This window comes from Rhineura floridana, chromosome 10 (genome assembly GCF_030035675.1).
Source record: "Rhineura floridana isolate rRhiFlo1 chromosome 10, rRhiFlo1.hap2, whole genome shotgun sequence".
NCBI classification, from domain to species: Eukaryota; Metazoa; Chordata; class Lepidosauria; order Squamata; family Rhineuridae; genus Rhineura; species Rhineura floridana.
The window spans coordinates 74,681,815-74,700,794 of record NC_084489.1 but is presented as its reverse complement, the minus strand read 5'-3'; the positions used below and the strand labels follow the sequence as shown (position 1 = coordinate 74,700,794).

At 41.0% G+C, this 18,980-nt stretch overlaps 1 protein-coding gene across 2 annotated transcripts in view; it reads left to right on the top strand.

Moving 5' to 3' along the window:
* The first annotated feature begins 3,368 nt into the window (after nucleotides 1–3,368).
* Nucleotides 3,369–18,980, top strand: part of DYNC2I1 (dynein 2 intermediate chain 1) — a 33,154-nt gene continuing 17,542 nt past the window's right edge. For both annotated transcript variants that reach the window (XR_009758157.1, XM_061586964.1), the window contains exons 1-10: nucleotides 3,369–3,664; nucleotides 5,745–5,798; nucleotides 8,069–8,492; nucleotides 9,454–9,506; nucleotides 11,062–11,385; nucleotides 12,999–13,066; nucleotides 14,713–14,773; nucleotides 17,330–17,401; nucleotides 17,515–17,589; nucleotides 18,204–18,441. Coding sequence is in view for 1 of the 2 variants with exons in the window: in XM_061586964.1 (XP_061442948.1) it covers nucleotides 3,650–3,664; nucleotides 5,745–5,798; nucleotides 8,069–8,492; nucleotides 9,454–9,506; nucleotides 11,062–11,385; nucleotides 12,999–13,066; nucleotides 14,713–14,773; nucleotides 17,330–17,401; nucleotides 17,515–17,589; nucleotides 18,204–18,441 (1,384 nt within the window). In the remaining variant the exon portion in view is untranslated. The remainder of the gene's footprint in view (nucleotides 3,665–5,744; nucleotides 5,799–8,068; nucleotides 8,493–9,453; nucleotides 9,507–11,061; nucleotides 11,386–12,998; nucleotides 13,067–14,712; nucleotides 14,774–17,329; nucleotides 17,402–17,514; nucleotides 17,590–18,203; nucleotides 18,442–18,980) is intronic.

Here is an 18,980-nt window from a genome sequence, read left to right as displayed (position 1 = left end):
CTTATAGTTCACCTTAATTACTGAGATCTTCTACAGGAGCACTTTTGATGGTCGCCCATGCCCCTGAACCGAGCCTTTAAGTGGGGAAGGCTCTGCCGTGTGGAACTCCTTGCCAATAGAAGACCAACAGCAGTTATCTCTGCTTTATTTTATACATTTTTTAAATAAGTATTGTTCATACTGGAATTTGAAACTGGTTTGTATTTACATGTTATGGATGGTTTTATTTTACCAATGTTATTATAGTTGTATGTTGTTTTTAAGCTGTAAACCTTATTATGTTTCTTATGAAAGTGCAAGTTTATAACAATTTAAATAAAAAATACAGACTGGGCATGGGACTGGCAGAGATCACCCTGGAACTCCCAGACTCACAGTTCAATATTTGTAGTGCAGCTTGTGGATACTTCTGACGAATTGGATTGTACTCCTCGAAAACGTATGCTGTAGTAAGCTGGTTTGCTTTTAAGGTGCCACAAGACTCTTTCTGGTTTTGCTGCAAAATACTAACATGGCTACTCCTCGGGAGGACACACACAGCACTGGGTGGGACTGGGAGAGACCAGTGCCCTCATCAGGGCCAGCACCAGGCATGACTGGGCTCTTGGGCACCAACCTGCCCTGGGCATGCAGAGCCTTGGCACAACACACACACACTCATACATGTGGCACAGAGCTAACTCTGCTGCAGATCACGGAGAGGGAGCTTGCAACCCACCCAATACAGACAGTGCAGGCTTTGATAAGCCCACCCACCCACTCCACCTACCTCTAGTGTTGTGTGAATTATGTGCATGCAGAGCATGCCTGCCTGCCATGATCAATGGGGCCATCAGCTCCTTAGGGAAGCCTCCCCCCATCTTGGGTGATGGCAGGCATGCGTGCACAGCACACACGGCATTCACACTGACAGGAGAGGTAGGTGAGGCATGCATGTGGGCTTATTGAAGCCCACACTGTCTGTATTGGGGGGGATGCCTGAGAGATCCCTCTCTGCAATCCAGGGCAGGGTCAGATTGCAGGACCTGATGCTGCTGCCCCCCTACGGAGGGGCCCTTTAGGGGCCTGTATAGGCTGCATAGCTCTCGGTCAGGGCCCAACCTGGCCGCCTTCTGGCTCCGGCCCTGGCCCTGATAACAAATATAATTCACTTCTCAGATCATTTGAGGAGGGTGGTCTATCCCCCATCTCAACAAATGATTGATCTGATTATTGGGAGGGGCAATTTGCATCTCCAATAGGGGTGCTGGACTCTATCTCCCCCCTCCACAGTGTCTGTTTTGGTTTTGCTGCTGCCATCAAAATCTGTGGGAACTTCCAGCAGCATAAAAATTTGCTTGATTGGGGCGGGGGGGCAGATTAGATATCTGAAATGGGGGTCAGCTGCACTTGTATTAGGGAGCCTTTATGCAGGGATTCCTAATGACCCTTTATCTTGACCCATTCCAGTCTGGGTTCTGGTCTGGTTATGGGACTGAATCTGCCTGGGTTACCTTGATGGATGACCTTTATTGAGAGAAGGACAAGGTGAGTGCGATCCTGTTATTCTTGATCTCTCAGTGGCTTTTGATACCATTGACTATGGTATCCTTCTGGGCTGACTTGGTGAGATGGGTATTTGAGGCACTGTTTTACAGTGGTTCCGATCTGATCTCCAAGGTCGTTTTCAGAGAATAGCATTGGGTGATTGTCTTTTGGCCCCCTGGCAGTTGTGCTGTGGGGTGCTGCAGGGTACCATCTTGTCCCCCATGCTGTTTAACATCTATATGAAGCCCTTGGGAGTGGTCATCAAGATATTTGGGGCGAGGTATCAGCAGTACGCTGATGATACCCAGCTCTATTTCTCTATAACATCTGAATCGGGAGAGGCTGTGCAAGCTCTGGACCACTGCCTGCACTCAGTGGTGGGTGGGCTGGATGAGGGCCAATAAACTGACTCTAAGTCCTAGCAAGATGGAGACACTGTGAGTTGATAGTTCCCGGGTTCAGATATTTGGTCAGTTGCCTGCTTTGGATGGGGTCGTAGTCCCTCTGAAAGAGCAGGTCAGTAGTCTGGGGGTGCTCCTGCATCCATCTTTGTTGCTAGAGGCGCAGGTGACCTCCGTGGCTAGAAGTGCCTTTCACCAACTTTGTTGGGTAAGACAGCTATGGCTGTTTCTGGACCAGGATAGCCTGACCACTGTTTTCCATGCACTGGTAACCTCCAGGCTGGATTACTTTAATGTGCTGTATGTGGGGCTACCCTTGGGGTTGGTCCAGAAGCTGTAGCAGGTGCAAATGCGGCGGCGAGACTGCTCACTGGAGCAGGGTGTCGCCAACATGTCACCCCGCTGCTGAAAGAATTGCACAGGCTACCTATTAGCTACCAGACTAAGTTCAAGGTTCAAGTTTTGGTATACAAAGCTCTATACAGCTTGGAACTAAGATACCTGAAAGATTGTCTTACCCCTTATGTACCCAGTCGATCATTGAATTCTCCGGGGTAGGACCTCCTGCAGATACCATCTTAACAACCGTTCTGCACAACATAGGAAACAGACCTTTTGTGTAGTTGCACCTACCATTTGGAATTCCCTCCCCATAAATATTAGACAGGCGCAATCTCTGTTATATTTTCAGCACCTACTGAAGACCTTCATCATTCAATAAGCCTTTTAAGTTGAGAGACCTTATCCCAGTCTGTATCTGTGTTGGAACTGCTTTTTAATATGTTTTTAAACATTTTTTTAAAAAACAGATGTTTTAAAACCTTTTTTAAAAGATATTTTAAAGCTTTTAAAATATTTTAAAGATGTTTTGTTTTAATATATTTTAAAGTCTGTTTTTATGATGTTTTAAAGTATTTTTAATGCTTTTGTTTGCCGCCCTGGACTCCTAGTGGAAGGGCAGGATATAAATCAAATAAATAAATAAATAATGCACAAACATGAAAGCAGAAAATTTGTCTTACAGGTGGTGGGCAGCACTAGCTTTTAAACGGATCCGTCTGTTCCATACGTTTAAAGCAGTATACCACTTTAAACAGTCAAGGCCCCTAGGACACCCCCTATTACCCCAGAGCTACAATTTCTTTCCATGGGAAGAGGGATTAAACCAGTCTGGGAATGGTAGTTCCCACGATTATTTGGGGGAAGCCATTAGTGTTTAAAATAGTATAATACTTCTTTAAATGTATAGCACAGCTGGGGCCAGCGTTAAAAAACTGTGAAGAGAAGATCTGTTTATTCTTTTAAAACAACGAGTCTTTTTCTAGCATTTTGAAGTCTCTTTATTGGTTTTGCTGTAACATCACAACTCTCGCTAAAGGACGGTCGCTCTCACATTTCTGCTAAGTACTTTTATTCTGAAATTCCAAGGCTCTCCTATAGGGGTGAGAACGAAAGGGAAGCAAGCAAGCTTTGACTTAATTTCCCAGAACCCTCTGCGCTCCTGCGCTCCGCCTTTAACAGCACTACCTTTCATCCGGTTGGTCACCGATACCCACTCTTGACCTATCGGCTATGATCTCGCTCTACCTGCCTGTTGCTAGGCGGAACTTCAACGCTGTTGCCTAGGTTTCCTAACGTAGTTGCGGCCTGCAGTTTCAGAGTCTGAAGGAAGCCCCGGGTGCAGTTGGGCATGCTGGACCTCGAAGCAACTGTGCGCTGTTATGGAGGGCGATAAGGTGAGATGCTTGTCGGGGAGGGGAAGGGTCGGTAGTGCAAATCTCACCGGGAAAGGCTAAGCTAGGGTAAGGTAGGTAGGCTAGGCTGGCCAAGGCATGCGGGGAATGAGATAGCTTCTGGGGCAGCCCATTTCTTACACACAAAATTACATTTCTGTAACTCTTAGGCTGTAAATGTATCTGCGAGCAAGCCTTTTGAACATACTAGGACTTACCTTTGTTTAAACATGCATAGGAATAGGCTGTATGTAGTCCAAAACAGTCCATCCTCCTGGCAGACGCACAGTCATTAACAGCACTATCCTGTACAGGTCTACTCAGAAGTGATGCCCACGGAGATCAGTGAGGCTTATTCCCATATAAGTCTGTACATGATAAATTCAGTGGGACTTGCTAGTTAGTAGCCCTGCACAGAATTTTGTTTCAGATATTTGAATGGCTTGTCATGTAATAGATGATGGAGGCAACTTTGTCTATTGGTCCGGAGGGGAGGACCTGAACCAATAGGTTGAAATTATAAGAACAAGGATTTAGTTTAAACATTAAGAAGTAGTACCTGCTAATACAAGCTATTCTGTAATAATGGATTTCCTGCATCAGCAGGGGTTGGGTTAGATGACCTTTGAGATACCTTCCAAGCCTGTGATTCTATTATTCTGTCCTGTAAGGAGTAAGCACTTGGGAGTAAGCACTGCTTGAATTTGGTGGGACATAATATAAGTAAGTGTCCTGCTTAGGATCAGGGTGCATAGTGGACTGTGCAGCTTAATCCTTAATTTTTTTTACTCAGAAGTAAACCTCATTGTGTTCAATGGGATGAAAATGGAAATGGACTACCTTCAAGTCAATTCTGACTTATAGCAACCCTATGTATAGGGTTTTCATGGTAAGCGGTATTCAGAAGTGGTTTTCCATTGCCTTCCTCTAAGGCTGAGAGGCAGTGACTGGCCCAAGGTCACCCAGTGAACTTCATGGCTGTGTGGGGATTCAAACCCTGGTCTCCCAGGTCTTAGTCCAACACTCAGGCCACTATACCATGCTGGCTCTTGTTCAATGGGATATACTCCCATTTAAGGCTACTTAGGATTCTAGTCAGAGTTGCCACTTCACCCATAAATGTGCACTCAGAAGTTGGTAGAAATGCACAATCCTGAGTATGGTTAAAGGTGGCTAAAGAGAGTTGGGCAACTGATCTGCAATGAAAGGTCTTCACTATGTGCTTCTAGTTCTGCAGCCACCTGGTTCCCAGTATGCCACTCAGCTGTTGCTGCTTTTCTTGTCTTCAGAACCTCTTGCTATCCCCTAAATTTGAGTCACTCCCCCTTTAATCTTTTATGTGTAGGTGTCTGGTGACCTTGGAACCTGCAATCCACCCTGCAGTAGCAGCTGGTGTGGTGAGGCAGAACTTCCCTTCTGACACTACAGGTTACCTGGCCGGGGCTGGGGTGGGATGGGGCAGGTAGTGAGATTGGCCCTGCATGGATACACCAACAGAGGCAGTCCAGTACTCCCACCAGTGAGTCTATGCAGCCAGACTTTGCTCTTTCTCCATCCAGAGAAACTATAGTGACACCACTGTCAGGAAGGTACCTCTTCAACTCTGTCCCACCACACACCTGCCACTATTGCCACCCTGTAAATTATCTAGTTTCATTGGGCTCAGTGACTTTTCTGTTGTTTGAGGATCTCACTATTGGTCTCTTTAATCCAAGCAAACTCTTTTTTTTTTTAAATCCATGCTTTCCAACTTTCAATCCCTCAAAGGGAAGGGACCATAGCTGAATGGTAGAACATCTGCATTGCACACAGAAGGGCCTAGATTCAATCCCCATAATCTCCAGGTAGGGCTGGAAGAGAATCCTGTTTGAAATTTTGGGGAGCCAGTGCACATTAGTATGGATAATACTGAGCTAGATGGACTAATGGCCTGACTTGGTATAAGGGAGCTTCTTGTGTTCCTAAATTACAGAGTAAGTGCTTGTTCAAATAAGGATGAGTTGCCTGGATAGCACTGATGCTCTAAATACAACCCCCAGGTAAATATGTCTTAAATTCCCCCTCCCCCCTTTTTTTTTTCTAGAGGAGAACCAAAGATGACACTTGGAAATCAGATGAACTAAAGAAGCATCTTAAGGTAAGATGTATCTCTGCCTGATACCTATAGCTCAGTGGATGTTTTATAGGAAATATAGTAACCACGGTCTACACAAGTATTTTTAAACATTCCCAAGAGCTTGGTTATTCCCAGGGGGATTTTTTACTAGCTCCTGTGGATAGCAGATCCCCATGCCAGATCACAAACTGATTTTGAAAAAATATTCCCCCCCATTTAAAAAATGCCTTACCACGTGGTCTGTATATGCTCTTTGAGAAAAAGAAACACAAAATCCCACCTAGTTTCACTAAACTAATTGCATAGTTCTTTGAATCATAGCCAGTATGTGTAATTATTATTAATGCTATTAAATAGATTTATAGTCTGCTTTGCAAAGTAAAATCCCCCACAAAACAGATCACATAATACTTTAAAATACAAAGTAAATCATCAAACCATAAAAATGATATAAACAATATTCAGTACCTAAATCATTAAAATAAAAAATATGGTAGTAGCAGCAAATAAAATCTCAGTTAACAGTACACTAAAATTAACCAAATGCAGACTGGAGCAAACAAGTCTTTACAATCCTCTGGAATGCCAGCAAAGAGGGACCATTAGATACTTCCCAGGGGATGTTATTCCAAAGATGTGAGATGCTCTAGATTACAATTAAAAGAAACCCAGGTTTTCTTGGAGAATTTGCGTTTTACATTAATATTCAAAATTATTGTGAGGTCTTTCTCAAGAGAATGCACATACATGTTTTTGTTACTGCTAAAGATAGAGAGAACAGCAGCATACTCATTCATTTGTTGCACAAAATGGTCTTACAAATGTCTTTAGTGTACTGTCGCTTCTTGGTTCTTGTTTTCTACATGCTTTTTTGTACACAGATTGTAAATTACAACAGATAGTGTGCAAGGGTAGAGAATGGCAAACTTTAACATCCTTCCCTCTGTACAGAAGGAACAATATTTTTTATCCTGGGCTAAGTAATTGTTAATGGTTATTAATTAAATGAATTAAAATTCAATTTGCTACTAGTAGTGAGAGATTCTCCACATCAAAATGAAATGCTTGTCACAGGACAGGGATGGCCATCAGATGGCTTGTGGGCCATATTTACCTCCTGAAGTAATTTTGGACTCTGGTGGTCCTATCACATTTTAAAGTAAGGCATAGTAAAAATATTTGTTTGCAATTTCACTTGTAAGATACAGATACTTGTTGTTCACAACCACAGTGGCAATACTAACATAGGAATGCAACTTTAAAGAAATATTAGAACTGCTTAATTCAGAATTGTCTGTAGAACTGATCTTTTGTTTAGGGATCATAGACAACTGGTAAAAATAATAATAATAATAAATTTTATTTTTCAGCCGCCTATCTGTCCGGGTTAGGGACACTCTAGGCGACGAACAACAGAATAAAGCAATACATATACATCAACATAATCAAATTTTAAGCTAAAGAAACCATCCGTTAATTCAATTATAACATAAATTAATCTGTCCCAATCTTGTAGGCCTGCCTGAACAGCCAGGTCTTCAAGGCTCGGCGATAGCTGGACAAGGAGGGAGCATGTCTGAGATCAAAAGGGAGGGAGTTCCAGAGGGTGGGGGCCACAACAGATAATGCCCTCTCTCTGGTCCGTACCAGCCTAGCTGTTCTCACTGGTGGGACCGAGAGAAGGTCTTGCGAGGCTGATCTTGTCAGGCGGCACAATCGGTGATTCTGGAGGCGTTCCTTCAGATATACTGGGCTGAAACCGTATAGGGTTTTAAAGGTCAACACCAACACCTTGAATTGGGCCCGGTAGACAACTGGTAACCAGTGAAGATCTAATAACACTGGGGTGATATGCTCCCAGTGACGGCTATGCGTAATCAAGCGTGCCGCCGCATTCTGTACCAGCTGTAATTTCCGGACCGTTGTCAAGGGTAACCCCACGTAGAGCACATTGGAGTAGTCTAAGCGAGAGGAGACCAGGGCATGTATCACCTGAGGGAGCAGGTGAACAGGAAGATAGGGACGCAGTCTCCGTATCAGATGTAATTGATACCAAGCTGCCCGGCTCACTGCTGTAATCTGAGCCTTCATGGACAGCTGGGAGTCAAGTATGACCCCAGGACTGCAGACCTGGTCCTTCAGGGGTAAACTTACCCCATCAAGCATCAGGTCAGTAATTCCTAATTTCCTTTTATCTCCCACAAGTAATACCTCAGTCTTGTCGGTGAGACTTTGTAGACAAAAAGTGGTGTACACAGATATACATTACTATTGTTCCGTTTCCTTTTTAGGTGTCTCGTTCGGATAGTCAGTCTGAAGACAGGAGGCATCGGCAGAGGAAATCACGTGAGGGAGACAGTAATGATGCTGATGACTTGCCGAAGGATCGAGAAAAGGACAGAGTAAAATCAAAAGAAAAATCAGGAGAAAAAGTGAGATCTATTAAATTGACTGAAAGACATAAGGATGAAAGGAAAGAGAAAGGCAGAGAAAAAGATCATCCCAGAGAACAAGAGAGAGAGAAAATTAAGGTAAAACATGTCCAAGAGGAAAAACATAACACTGGAAAAAGTGGAGAGAGACACAGTGGTAAAGAAAGAGAGAGGAAGCATAAGAAAGATGATCCTAATCAAACGCTTGTGGAAAATACAATGCAGGCTTATGGGGAAAGAGATAAACAATACTATAGAAGAAGAGACAGCAAGGATCATACAGGTGGGTTGGCTTGTTCACTGTATGTATTTTGAAATAGCCCTCCTGATAGTTTTAGGCAAAGATGAAAATGGGTCAAACCAATCTCTTGCACAGGAAGCATGGTGATAACCCTGATTGCATACACTAACACATTATATTTCTTTCTTTTTGTCTCCTACCTTTTATAGATAGCCTGTCTTAACAAGATGGCAGTTTCAATAGACTATGGAGTTTTCTGTCCATTGGTATTTGGGTTTTTTAAAAAAGCAAGTTTCTTTTTCAGAGTTGCCTGATCCCACATAAATAGTCTACTTGGATATAATCCACCACTAGTCCTATGAACCAACCCTGTCCACTTAGCTGTGATGCGAAGCCAGCCTTCTTTGCCTATAAATCCATATAGCGAGGCTTATAGTGCTTCAGGAAGGCTAGGTTGCAGTATCCCCCATTCTGCCCCCACCATTCTCTAGGCCAGGTGTGGGGAACCTTTGGGCCTCATGATGCTGTTGTATTGCAACTCCCATCAGCCCCAGCAAGCATGGCCAATCACCAGGGATTATGGGAGTTGTAGTTCAGCAACATCTGGAGGGCAAAAGTTCCCCACACATGCCCTAGTTTCCCTTCCATGCTTCACTGTTGTATACAGAATGTACAGGCAGAAGTACTGTGTGTCCCACCCCAAAGAGAGAGAGGAATGTATCATGAGGGTTGATTGGGAAACCTTAAAAAAGAGTCTGTTGGGAAAAGTTAGATGATACTAGTCTTGTTTTGTTTTGTTTTTTAAAGAGATTCTGGTAATTGCTTACCCAAGATTGGTATCTTATATAGAACACATTTGAAACATGCTTGAAATTGCAGTAACAGACCTGAGATGCTTCTTTCAGAAATACAGCATATGTTGTATTCATGTTGTATGTAGCATAGCAGAGGATGCTGTACTCAAGACAAACCTCTTAATTCTATTGATGTGTTTATATTTTAGATCACCCAAAAGAGAAAAATGAAGAAAGAGAACACAAACATACAGAGAGAAAGGTAAGAGAAGGGGAGAAAAACTGGAAGCATTGTATAGCTACATAAGGTACAGATGGAACGCAATTTAATAGGCAAAATCTCCAGTGACAACATAAACACACAAGTAGATACAGCCTGCCCATCCCATTCAAATTCAATTTATTTGCTTTATTTTTCATGGACTTAGCAACCTCCCTGATATGAAAACATCTCTATTTTGGACCCAGCTTAATATGCATCCTAAATTATTGTATTGGAATGGTCACAGAACCATTGCATAGATTTCAATGGCATTTCACAGATAGTGTTCAGAATATTTTACCAGCTGTCATTATTATTATCATTATTTATTATATTTTTATTCAATTCACCTTGCCAAAATTGTTGTAAGAGCTTGAAAGTGGCTCCCTAAAACCAAAATCTCTGAAGAGATTAGTAATGTTCTTAAATACAGAAGATCATACACCCTATTGAAATTAGTGTTTTGAAGTGACCACAATACCCAAAGTGGTGTTTTCATTTACAGTCTGATTTTCAAAAAGAAATATTAGATATAGTACTTTTTCATTGTTGATAAATGTTAATGGCATAGTTTAATTATCTAAACGTTTGTTAGCTGGGGCACAAGGGTATACTTGCATGTTGTGTCAGCACACACACCCTCCTCCTGCATGGACAGTAGCTCAGGGTTATTTGATCAGAGCTGAACTTTCACTATTCCTTCCATGTGGCTCTGACAGTCCTACATCTGCCATCAGCATTACTAAGTGCAGGTGTTTGATGGAGAAGTAATGGGAAAGATGCATTAGTTCCCAAAACTTTAGGAGAGCATTACAACCATGCAGGGGCAGAGGAGGAATTCTCCATGCTTTTCAGCCCTAGTGAGCATAAAGCCTCCTATAGTTCTGTGAGCCCAAGGGAATTTAGACCTTTTATATTATTCCCCCCCTCCCGTTTGCTACAAAGGTTTCAAAAGCAGTTTGTGGGGTGGCTGTGGTGAGCTGTCAGGGAGGAAAGGCAAAATTACACTGAGTTAACACAAGAGTTCTGGGTGAGCCTAAGGAACTCTGGATCCCTGCTTCTGTGTAGAAGAAACACTTTTCCTTCTGTGAGCCAGACCTAGCCCAGAGTCAGCCTGCACCTGATGAAACAGAGGATTACATAGGTGACAGGTTAAAAGCTGCACAGCCTGAAAGATTAGCTGTATTGAAGGTATTCTATATACAAATAGCAAATTCATTCTTTGAGTGTGGTTCTTTATGTCACCAAAGCACCATCTGCGTGCAAGGGGGAGATCGGTAGTGCTTGAGGGAATCCCAACGTTTGCAGAAGTACAAAAGGTTCTAGAAGAAGGAAAAACCCAAGGGAGAGGGGAAGCCCCAAAATGGCCCACTGGGGACTGGGAGTGCTCAGTGGGCACAGAATGATAATTGACAAATATGCCAAAAATGTTCTCAGAAGAATGTTCAGTGCAGCTTTAGTATTGTTAGTAGGTATTATTTTTGAGCTCTAGAATTGTTGAATTAATGTGTTACAATCTTGTTCATTAAATTTTTTTAAAAAAAATATTTCCTAGAATGAAGAGAGCAAGAACACTTTGGGTGAGGTTTCAACAAGCAGAGATGAAGACCTTGAACATAGGCACAAGTCACACAAGGAACGAGACCCAGAGAAGGACAGAAGGAGAAGGCACCGAGAGAAGAAAGAGCGTGAGCTCTTAGCTGTGGAAGGAAAAGAGAAGTATTTGAAATTAAGAAGTTCCATATCTGTCAAGGATGGGGAGGAAGGACATACATCCAAGAAACAAAAAGAGCGACCTCCTTATGAAGACAGACATCACAGGGAGAACAGTGAAAGGCGACACAAAGAACACAGTGAAAAGAAGAAGAGAGACCACAAGGTTTGCTTCAAATTGACTGTAATTCCACAGCAAATGTATCACTCGAGAATTGTAAAATTTTACCTGCTTTGTGTGGGAGATGAGCAAATGTTGACATGCTGAGAAAATATCAAGAAATATTGTGGCTTGAAGCAAAAATATTATATTATGCTTCTCCAGAAAGGAAAAATATTATTTTGATGCCAAAGGTCAATATAAAGATTAACTAATTTTTGTTATTATGTTTTAATTATATTTGTATCCCATCCATCCTCCAAGGAGTTTGGGATGGCACCACACACTGGATTATCCTGTTTTATTCTCACAACAACACAAAGTTTACTGCCTGCAGACCATGTGATAAATCTGATGTATTTTTGAAATAATCTAGTCCCATTTCATTGCACAAAATAGATTCATTGCTGTTCTTTACTCCTCTTGCATGGTACATGCAAGCATTCTTTATTTAATCTGGATCATATATAAAGACATCATGGCTTGGCTCATATATAACAATAAAACATGCTTTGTTGTTAACAGCACAAGCCTTGGGCTCACACATCCCTTCCTTCCTCTACCATCAGAGAAAAGATTGAAAGCATCAACTTCCACTTTTAAGCGAACCACAATTTCCTGTTAAATCAGGACTCAAAAATGGTTTATTCTAACTATGGTTAGTTAAATCAAACCAGGTTATCAAACCACAGTTTGAAGCTAGTTTGTTTTTACTAACCATGGTTAGAATAACCCACAGTTTTCTGAGTTCTGATGTAACAGGAAATGGTGGTTTATCAAAAGTGGACACTTTCTGTTTCTTCCTCCTGTTTGCAAATGGGAAAAAGAGGAAAGGAGGAAATGTGCAAGCCTAAGTCTTCCGACTTGTGCTGAGAACAATAAACCATGATTTGTTGTTTCATATAAACTGTACCAGTATTTCTCCTTCCCTTTTTGCCATCTCAATTCATACCCCATATTTTGCAGTCAATTGCAGAGGCATCAGCCTGTGACCAAAGCAATAAAAACGAATGTCGCAATGTAACAACTTTTCAGCAATCTCTCTAACTAGTTATGTATATCAAAAATACCATTTATCTTGTAGCATGTGTACTGTGTAAACTAATTTGCAGCCCAATCTTCTGCATATTTACTTGAAAGTAAGTCTCACTGAATGTGGCTGTTGTGCATAGGATTAAAGCCTTGATCTAGTGTTAGGGCTGCTTCTCACATTATAGAATAATGGGCACATGCCTACATATCATGTTTGCTCACAGTGTTTTCCAAACATATGAGCGCCATACTAATCTGTTCTGATCCTGAGTACACAGGTCAGTGATGGATACCCATGGCATGTTCATGCATCATATACTCTGTCTTTTTTTGTATTACATGAATGCTGTGGATGCAACCTGCAGCCCAGCATGTGCCTATTGTTTTCATAATATACAAAACATATCTGGTCAACACAAGCAGTAGGCTTAATCATTGCTGATTGTGGAGTCTATTTGCTATTTTTGTCTAGTATAAAAATGAAGCTGTATATAGTAAGAATCTTTGACACAAGAGAGCACTTACCAGATAACGAATACTAATTGAATGCAGCAAATCATGATATTTTGAACACTGTTCTTTTTCAGCACAGTGAACACAAAAGCCAAGGAAAAAGCTCAAGGCATGAAGATGAAACAGACCATCCACATGAAAGGTATGCTCTGTTTAAATATTTGAGGTGCTTTGGCTGCATTCCATGAGAATAAGCCCCACTGGACACAGTGGGACTTGCTTCTGAATAACTAAGCATAGGATTGTGCTGTTTGCTTTATTTGTGGCTGATTTTATTTGTTTCTAAAGTATATGCAGGTACCTGCCCCTTTCTACTAGTCAGTACAATGTTGGCATTTGGTTGCTTGTGTCCTGCCTCACTCCTTTTGATTAATGACCCAGAAGAAGATGGGCTTCAAATAAGTGTTTAAGGCTGCAATCCTATATGCACTTTTCTGGGAGTAAGCCCCAGTGAACTCAGTGGGACTTAATTCTGTGTAGACATGCATAGGATTGCCTTGTGAAACTCCTGAAATAGCTAATGTACATATTTTGGAAGCATCATCATCATCTTTTTTTTTTTAAGACAGCAGGCCTGTATGGATTTGGGAAAAATATTTTCAATTCCTAGGCACCAGCATCTTGTTTTTTTTTTATTTAGGCATTTTGGTGATCATGCTGGAGATTTTTTTCAGCCTGATAAAAGCCAATGATCTGACTTTCAGATCTTTGTGCTTCCTTGGAGTCCCTGTTTCAAATGAATTAAAGCTGTCTGCAGGGTTACATGCTGCTACTTCCTGTCTCTCTTTTTCTTTTGTACTGCATAGCTCTTCTAAGGATAAGAGCACGTGCCACTGGCGAACCTGTAAGCTTGGATTGGTCTTCATATATAACAGAGTGTGAGAAACTTTATATAAATTCTGCAGTGAAATGACAGGCTTGGCCACAAGCATTGAATATATATTTTTATTATTTTTCCAGGGAGGGGGTCAAATTTAATAATAATAATAATAATAATAATAATAAAATTTTATTTATGAGTCGCCTATCTGGCCGAATTAACGGCCACTCTAGGCGACGTACAATAATACAATAAAATACAATATACAATCAATAAAATCATCATTCATCTAAGCACCACACTACCAATTAATAACAACATTAATAACTAACCCGCCCCAGAGATCCCATAGGCCTGCCTGAATAGCCAGGTTTTCAAGGCCCGGCAGAAACCTGTTAGGGAGGGGGCATGGCGAAGATCGAAAGGAAGGGAATTCCAGAGGGTGGGGGCCACAATTAAGTATTATAAGGTGTGAAATTGTTTAAAAAGCCATTTAAGTCTTGTTGAAATGCCATCCAAATTTTCTGATCATTGGAAATCAGAGTTGGCCCAAAATTGGAAAACTAGCAAATCCCTGTAAATGAGGATCTTGTTTTTCTGCCAGTAGAAAATATATGGATACTTTGGAAAGGACAGGGTAAACTCTAAAGTACATCTATTTTTCCTTGATAAGTTCTCACATGAAAAGTAAATGATCTCTGTGTTAGAAAGAAATCACAAAGGAACAAGGCATTGTTATGAAAAGTATTTTAGTGCTATTCTTCTGGGGATTCATGGATCACTATGAGGAAGAGCCACAGATGACACATCCCATTTGCAACAGAAGAGGGGAAAGATGTAGTGCAAGTTACTTATCCTTGTCTTCCTTTACAGTTTCTTTGAAAGCACTTATGAGATGCTGTTTTCTATGGAAACAGTGTTGCTTGCTAGACACTCCTTATAATTCCGTGTATTTTTTTCCATTATAGGAGTACAAAAGAAAAAGTAAAGAACCATGGAAAGAGTGAAAAAGAGGATACAAAACTAGAAGTAAGAATTTTTTTTTATTTTGAGTGTCCTAATGCAAAATATTGTGGGAATTGGTAATACAGCAAAGGAACAAATAACCAAGAAATTTAGTAAAAGGTTTTAAAAAGAGAATATAAGACACAGTCACACATTTTTAAACCATGTTGATTACAATAGGAGAATTAAGTATATGCTTTTTTTTTAGCTTGAAATTAATGGGACTTGAAGCTTCTTATCTTCATTTCAATTGTGCTTATACTTATGTTCTGTATCACGATAGATTTGTACACAGTTTCAGAGCTCGATTCTCTGTGTGTTTACTTTTGTCAGTTCCACTGCGTTCAGTGCGCATTACTCCCAAATAATTGTGCGTATCCATATTTATACAAAGCAAGGAGTTCAGCATGAACAGTGATACATAGTAAGCGTGGTCTTGTACCGAAATAAACAAATCAATCAATCAATTGTGCGTAAGATTACAAATGTTCAGCGCAATCCTAGGCATGTCTAATCAGAAGTAAAATCTATTGAGTTCAGTGGGGCTTTCTCCCAGCCTTAGACACGTTTACATGGATTAAAATGACTCTATATTGTACCAAGTATTAAATACATTATGAGTAATTGCTCATGCAATCTGTTTCTCTGAAACATTTTAAATGGAATTATTTATGAAGGTAGACAAAATACATTGAAAACATGGAGAATCCAACTGACTACAGATTTGTAAGGTTTTTTTTTAAGCTAGCAGAGGGCGACAGTTCCAAAGTGTGCACCCAATGAGTACATAAACGTTTTAAAAGATAAAAGCAAGAAATGCAGTCTTCCACACATTTCAAATGGATTAGTCTGTGGCATTGAGGCCATAGCAATTATTATTGGAGAGCAGGAAGGTCACCGTAGTCGACAAGCAGCAGCAGAGCAACTTGCAGTGGGGTAATTGTTTTACCTCTGTCATAGTAAATACCAAAAAAAAGTGTCTTGCTGCAATTTGAAGACTAATAAATTGATTGTTAACATTTTTCATGGAGAGAATTTGTCCCAATTGGTAAGTGAATAGAATCAAGGAATGTTTTTTTAGCAGGGCTGTTTCCAGGGGATGAGAGTAGCAAGTTATATTACATGCTACAAGGAATGAAAACCAGTCTCATCTGGAATTAAATAATTTCACAGCTGATCTTAAATAAGACTGTACTTGAGATCAACAGGAAAAAGAGACAGTGCATCCTTTATACTGCCTGGGTAGTAGCTGGGTATCTCCTTTGCAGCTTCTCTGAAGGTATAGCTGTATAGCATGCTTTTCTCGATGTTGAGCTCTGCTGTGTGTGGGTGTTATCTCTGGATCACCCAATAAGAGGCAGAATTTCCAAAATATAAAGTGTTAGCATTCTGTTGAAGCAACAACAACCAAGAGTCTTGTGGCTCCTTGAACTGCCTTCAAGTCGATCCCGACTTATGGCTATCCTATGAACAGGGTTTTCATGGTAAGTGGTATTCAGAGGGGGTTTACCATTGCCTCCCTCCAAGGCTAGTCCTCCCCAGCTGGCTAGGGCCTGCTCAGCTTGCCACAGCTGCACAAGCCAGCCCCTTCCTTGTCCTCAACTGCCAGCTGGGGGGCAACTGGACTCCTTGGGACTATGCAGCTTGCCCACGGCTGCACAGGTGGCAGGGCATGTAACCCCTGAGCCACTCACTGTGGGGTGATCTGTAGCTGGCCCTTGACACCCAGGAGACACGAGTGGGGATTTGAACTCACAGACTCTGGACTCCCAGCCAATAAGGGAAGAGGTCAGTTAATCAGAATATTTCATGCCTTTTATGTATTCATCTTTGATCTAATGAGCCCCTTTCCCCAGTCCTAAATGTATCGCTGTGTCAGTCAGAACAGGGCTTGTTCCAAGGTTTTGAAGGTATAATCTGTCCCCTTGTTTCTCATGTTCCTGTGGCAAGCAAAATCCACCTTACTTACGGGGCCATTTGGGGCCCTCTAAACTGCTGTTCTGAGATCAGTATTGGGAACATAGGAAGTTGCCTTATTCTGAGTCAGGCCATTGTTCCATCTAGCTCAATATTGTTGACACAGACTAGCAGCAGCTTTCCAGGGTTTCGGGCAGGAAACTCCCAGCCTTACCTGGAGATGCTAGGCGTTGAACTTGGGACCCTTTGCATGCAAGGCAGATGCCCTACCACTGAGCTACAGCCCTTCCCCTAATTCTGATTCTGGGGTAGTTAGGATTTTATGTTTATTATTTGTTCTACAGATGCTTGTGTTTTATTTATTTATCTATTCAAAACATCACAACAGCATCATAAAAACACAAATGCTCCTTGAGGTGCTATAGCTCAAGATGGGAAGTTACAAATACTTTAATAATATAAAATACAGTTCCATTTGACCCAGTGAGGCTTGATTACAAGTAAATATGGTTAAGACTGAAATATTAATTTGTGCAGAATTACTGCCTTGGAAATTAAAAGCATAATGTAACAATGAAGGTGTATTTGAACTCATCTAATCAAGTTCGCTGCCACATTCCAGTGCTTTTCTCTTATTTGTTGTTTTATATATTAATGCATTAGCACCACAAAAGTGATGACCTATCAGCTGTGAGATCCAATCAAAAAAGGCAAACAAATGAAGAAGAAGAAAGTGTAAGGGCTGTATATCATTATATTCATTTCTCTCTTGCAAAATACGTTCGAGTAATGTTTTCAGTTGTACACTTACATCATGATTTAACTCTTGTTTTTTGCGGTCTTCATAGGAGCTGAAGAGGGACACCTCTTACCTAGGTAGAGATTATGATAATTACTCAGTGAACTATGAAGATGATTTTGAGGTGAGTGCAAAGAGATAACTTTTGAGGAGGCTAGTGAGATAAAACTTAATCACAGTGACTTCACAACCATTTAGGAGTGGGGAGAACTGTTAGGAAAAAAACACCCACAGCTGCTGTAATAGGAAAATAGATAATTGGCTGCCTTATACTGAGCCAGACCATTGGATTATCTAGGATAGTACTGTCTATTCTGACTGATAATGACTTTCCAGGTTTCAGACAGTGGTCATTCCAGCCTGGGCTGGAGATTTTAGGAATTGAACCTGGGACCTTCTCTACCACTGAGCTATATAGCTCTTACCTAAAGGCTCCTTTCCTCAGTGTCCCAATCAGGTCTGTGTATTCTTACAGAACTCCACCCAAGGGAGCTTATTAGGATGATGAGTCTTTAAGAGAATGCTGTTTCTTTAAAGCAAATTACACAAATACTTCTTATAAGAGATTGTTGCAGTATTTATTAAATACCATTCTTTATAATGGATAATGAACCACCATCATTTGTAAAGAACGTTTGTAATGGCAAAAGGAAATTTGCTGAGCATCCGAAGTGCCTCATTGGATTGAGCTCTTCATTTGTGCTTTAAAAGAAATGATTACTGTTGTTCTTACTGAAGGATTATGAAGATGATTTTGATGACATAAATGATAATGAGGATGAAGATAGCCAGGAGCAAGAAAATGAAGAAAGAGAAATGGAAGAAAGAGTAAGAAAAGTTCCAATAGCCAAGAATTCAGAAATAGAAGAAATTCAAAAAGCAATTAATGCTGAAAATGAGAAGATTGAGACCTATCTCCCCAAACAAAAAAAGAATGCATTTCTTCCAAAAGAAAATGAAAAGGAACTGAGAATGGGTATGTGACTAGGCACTTGTTTTGGTTCGCAATCGTGAGAGTAATCCAGTTTAGGTGTAAATAAATTGGTTGCACTTGTAGTACAATGTAAGGTTATTTCCTCTGTTCTTCCTGACCCTTTCAGGCTTCTTCTGTGATGCGAATGTTCAGCCATTTCCAGTGTCAGTATGTCCGTAGGCCTCATAGTCTACATTTATTGTGACTTTCCCATACCACGTAAAAACCCATATCGCATGCCTTTTTTGTTGTTCTTTGTAACGTCACATAGGAATCTCACAAGATCCAACCACAGGCCTATCTAGTCCAGCATTCTTTTTCCCACAGTGGCCACCTAGATGCCTATGAGAAGCCCACAAGGAGGATGTGAACACAATATCCCTTTCTTGCTATCGTTCTCCAGTGATTGGTATTTGAAGACATGGTCCCTCTGATCTTGGAGGTAGTATCATGACTCATAGCCAATGATAGCCATAGCTTTCATGAATTTGAATAATTCTCTTTTAAAGGCATCTAGGTGAGTGGCCATCAACACATCGTGT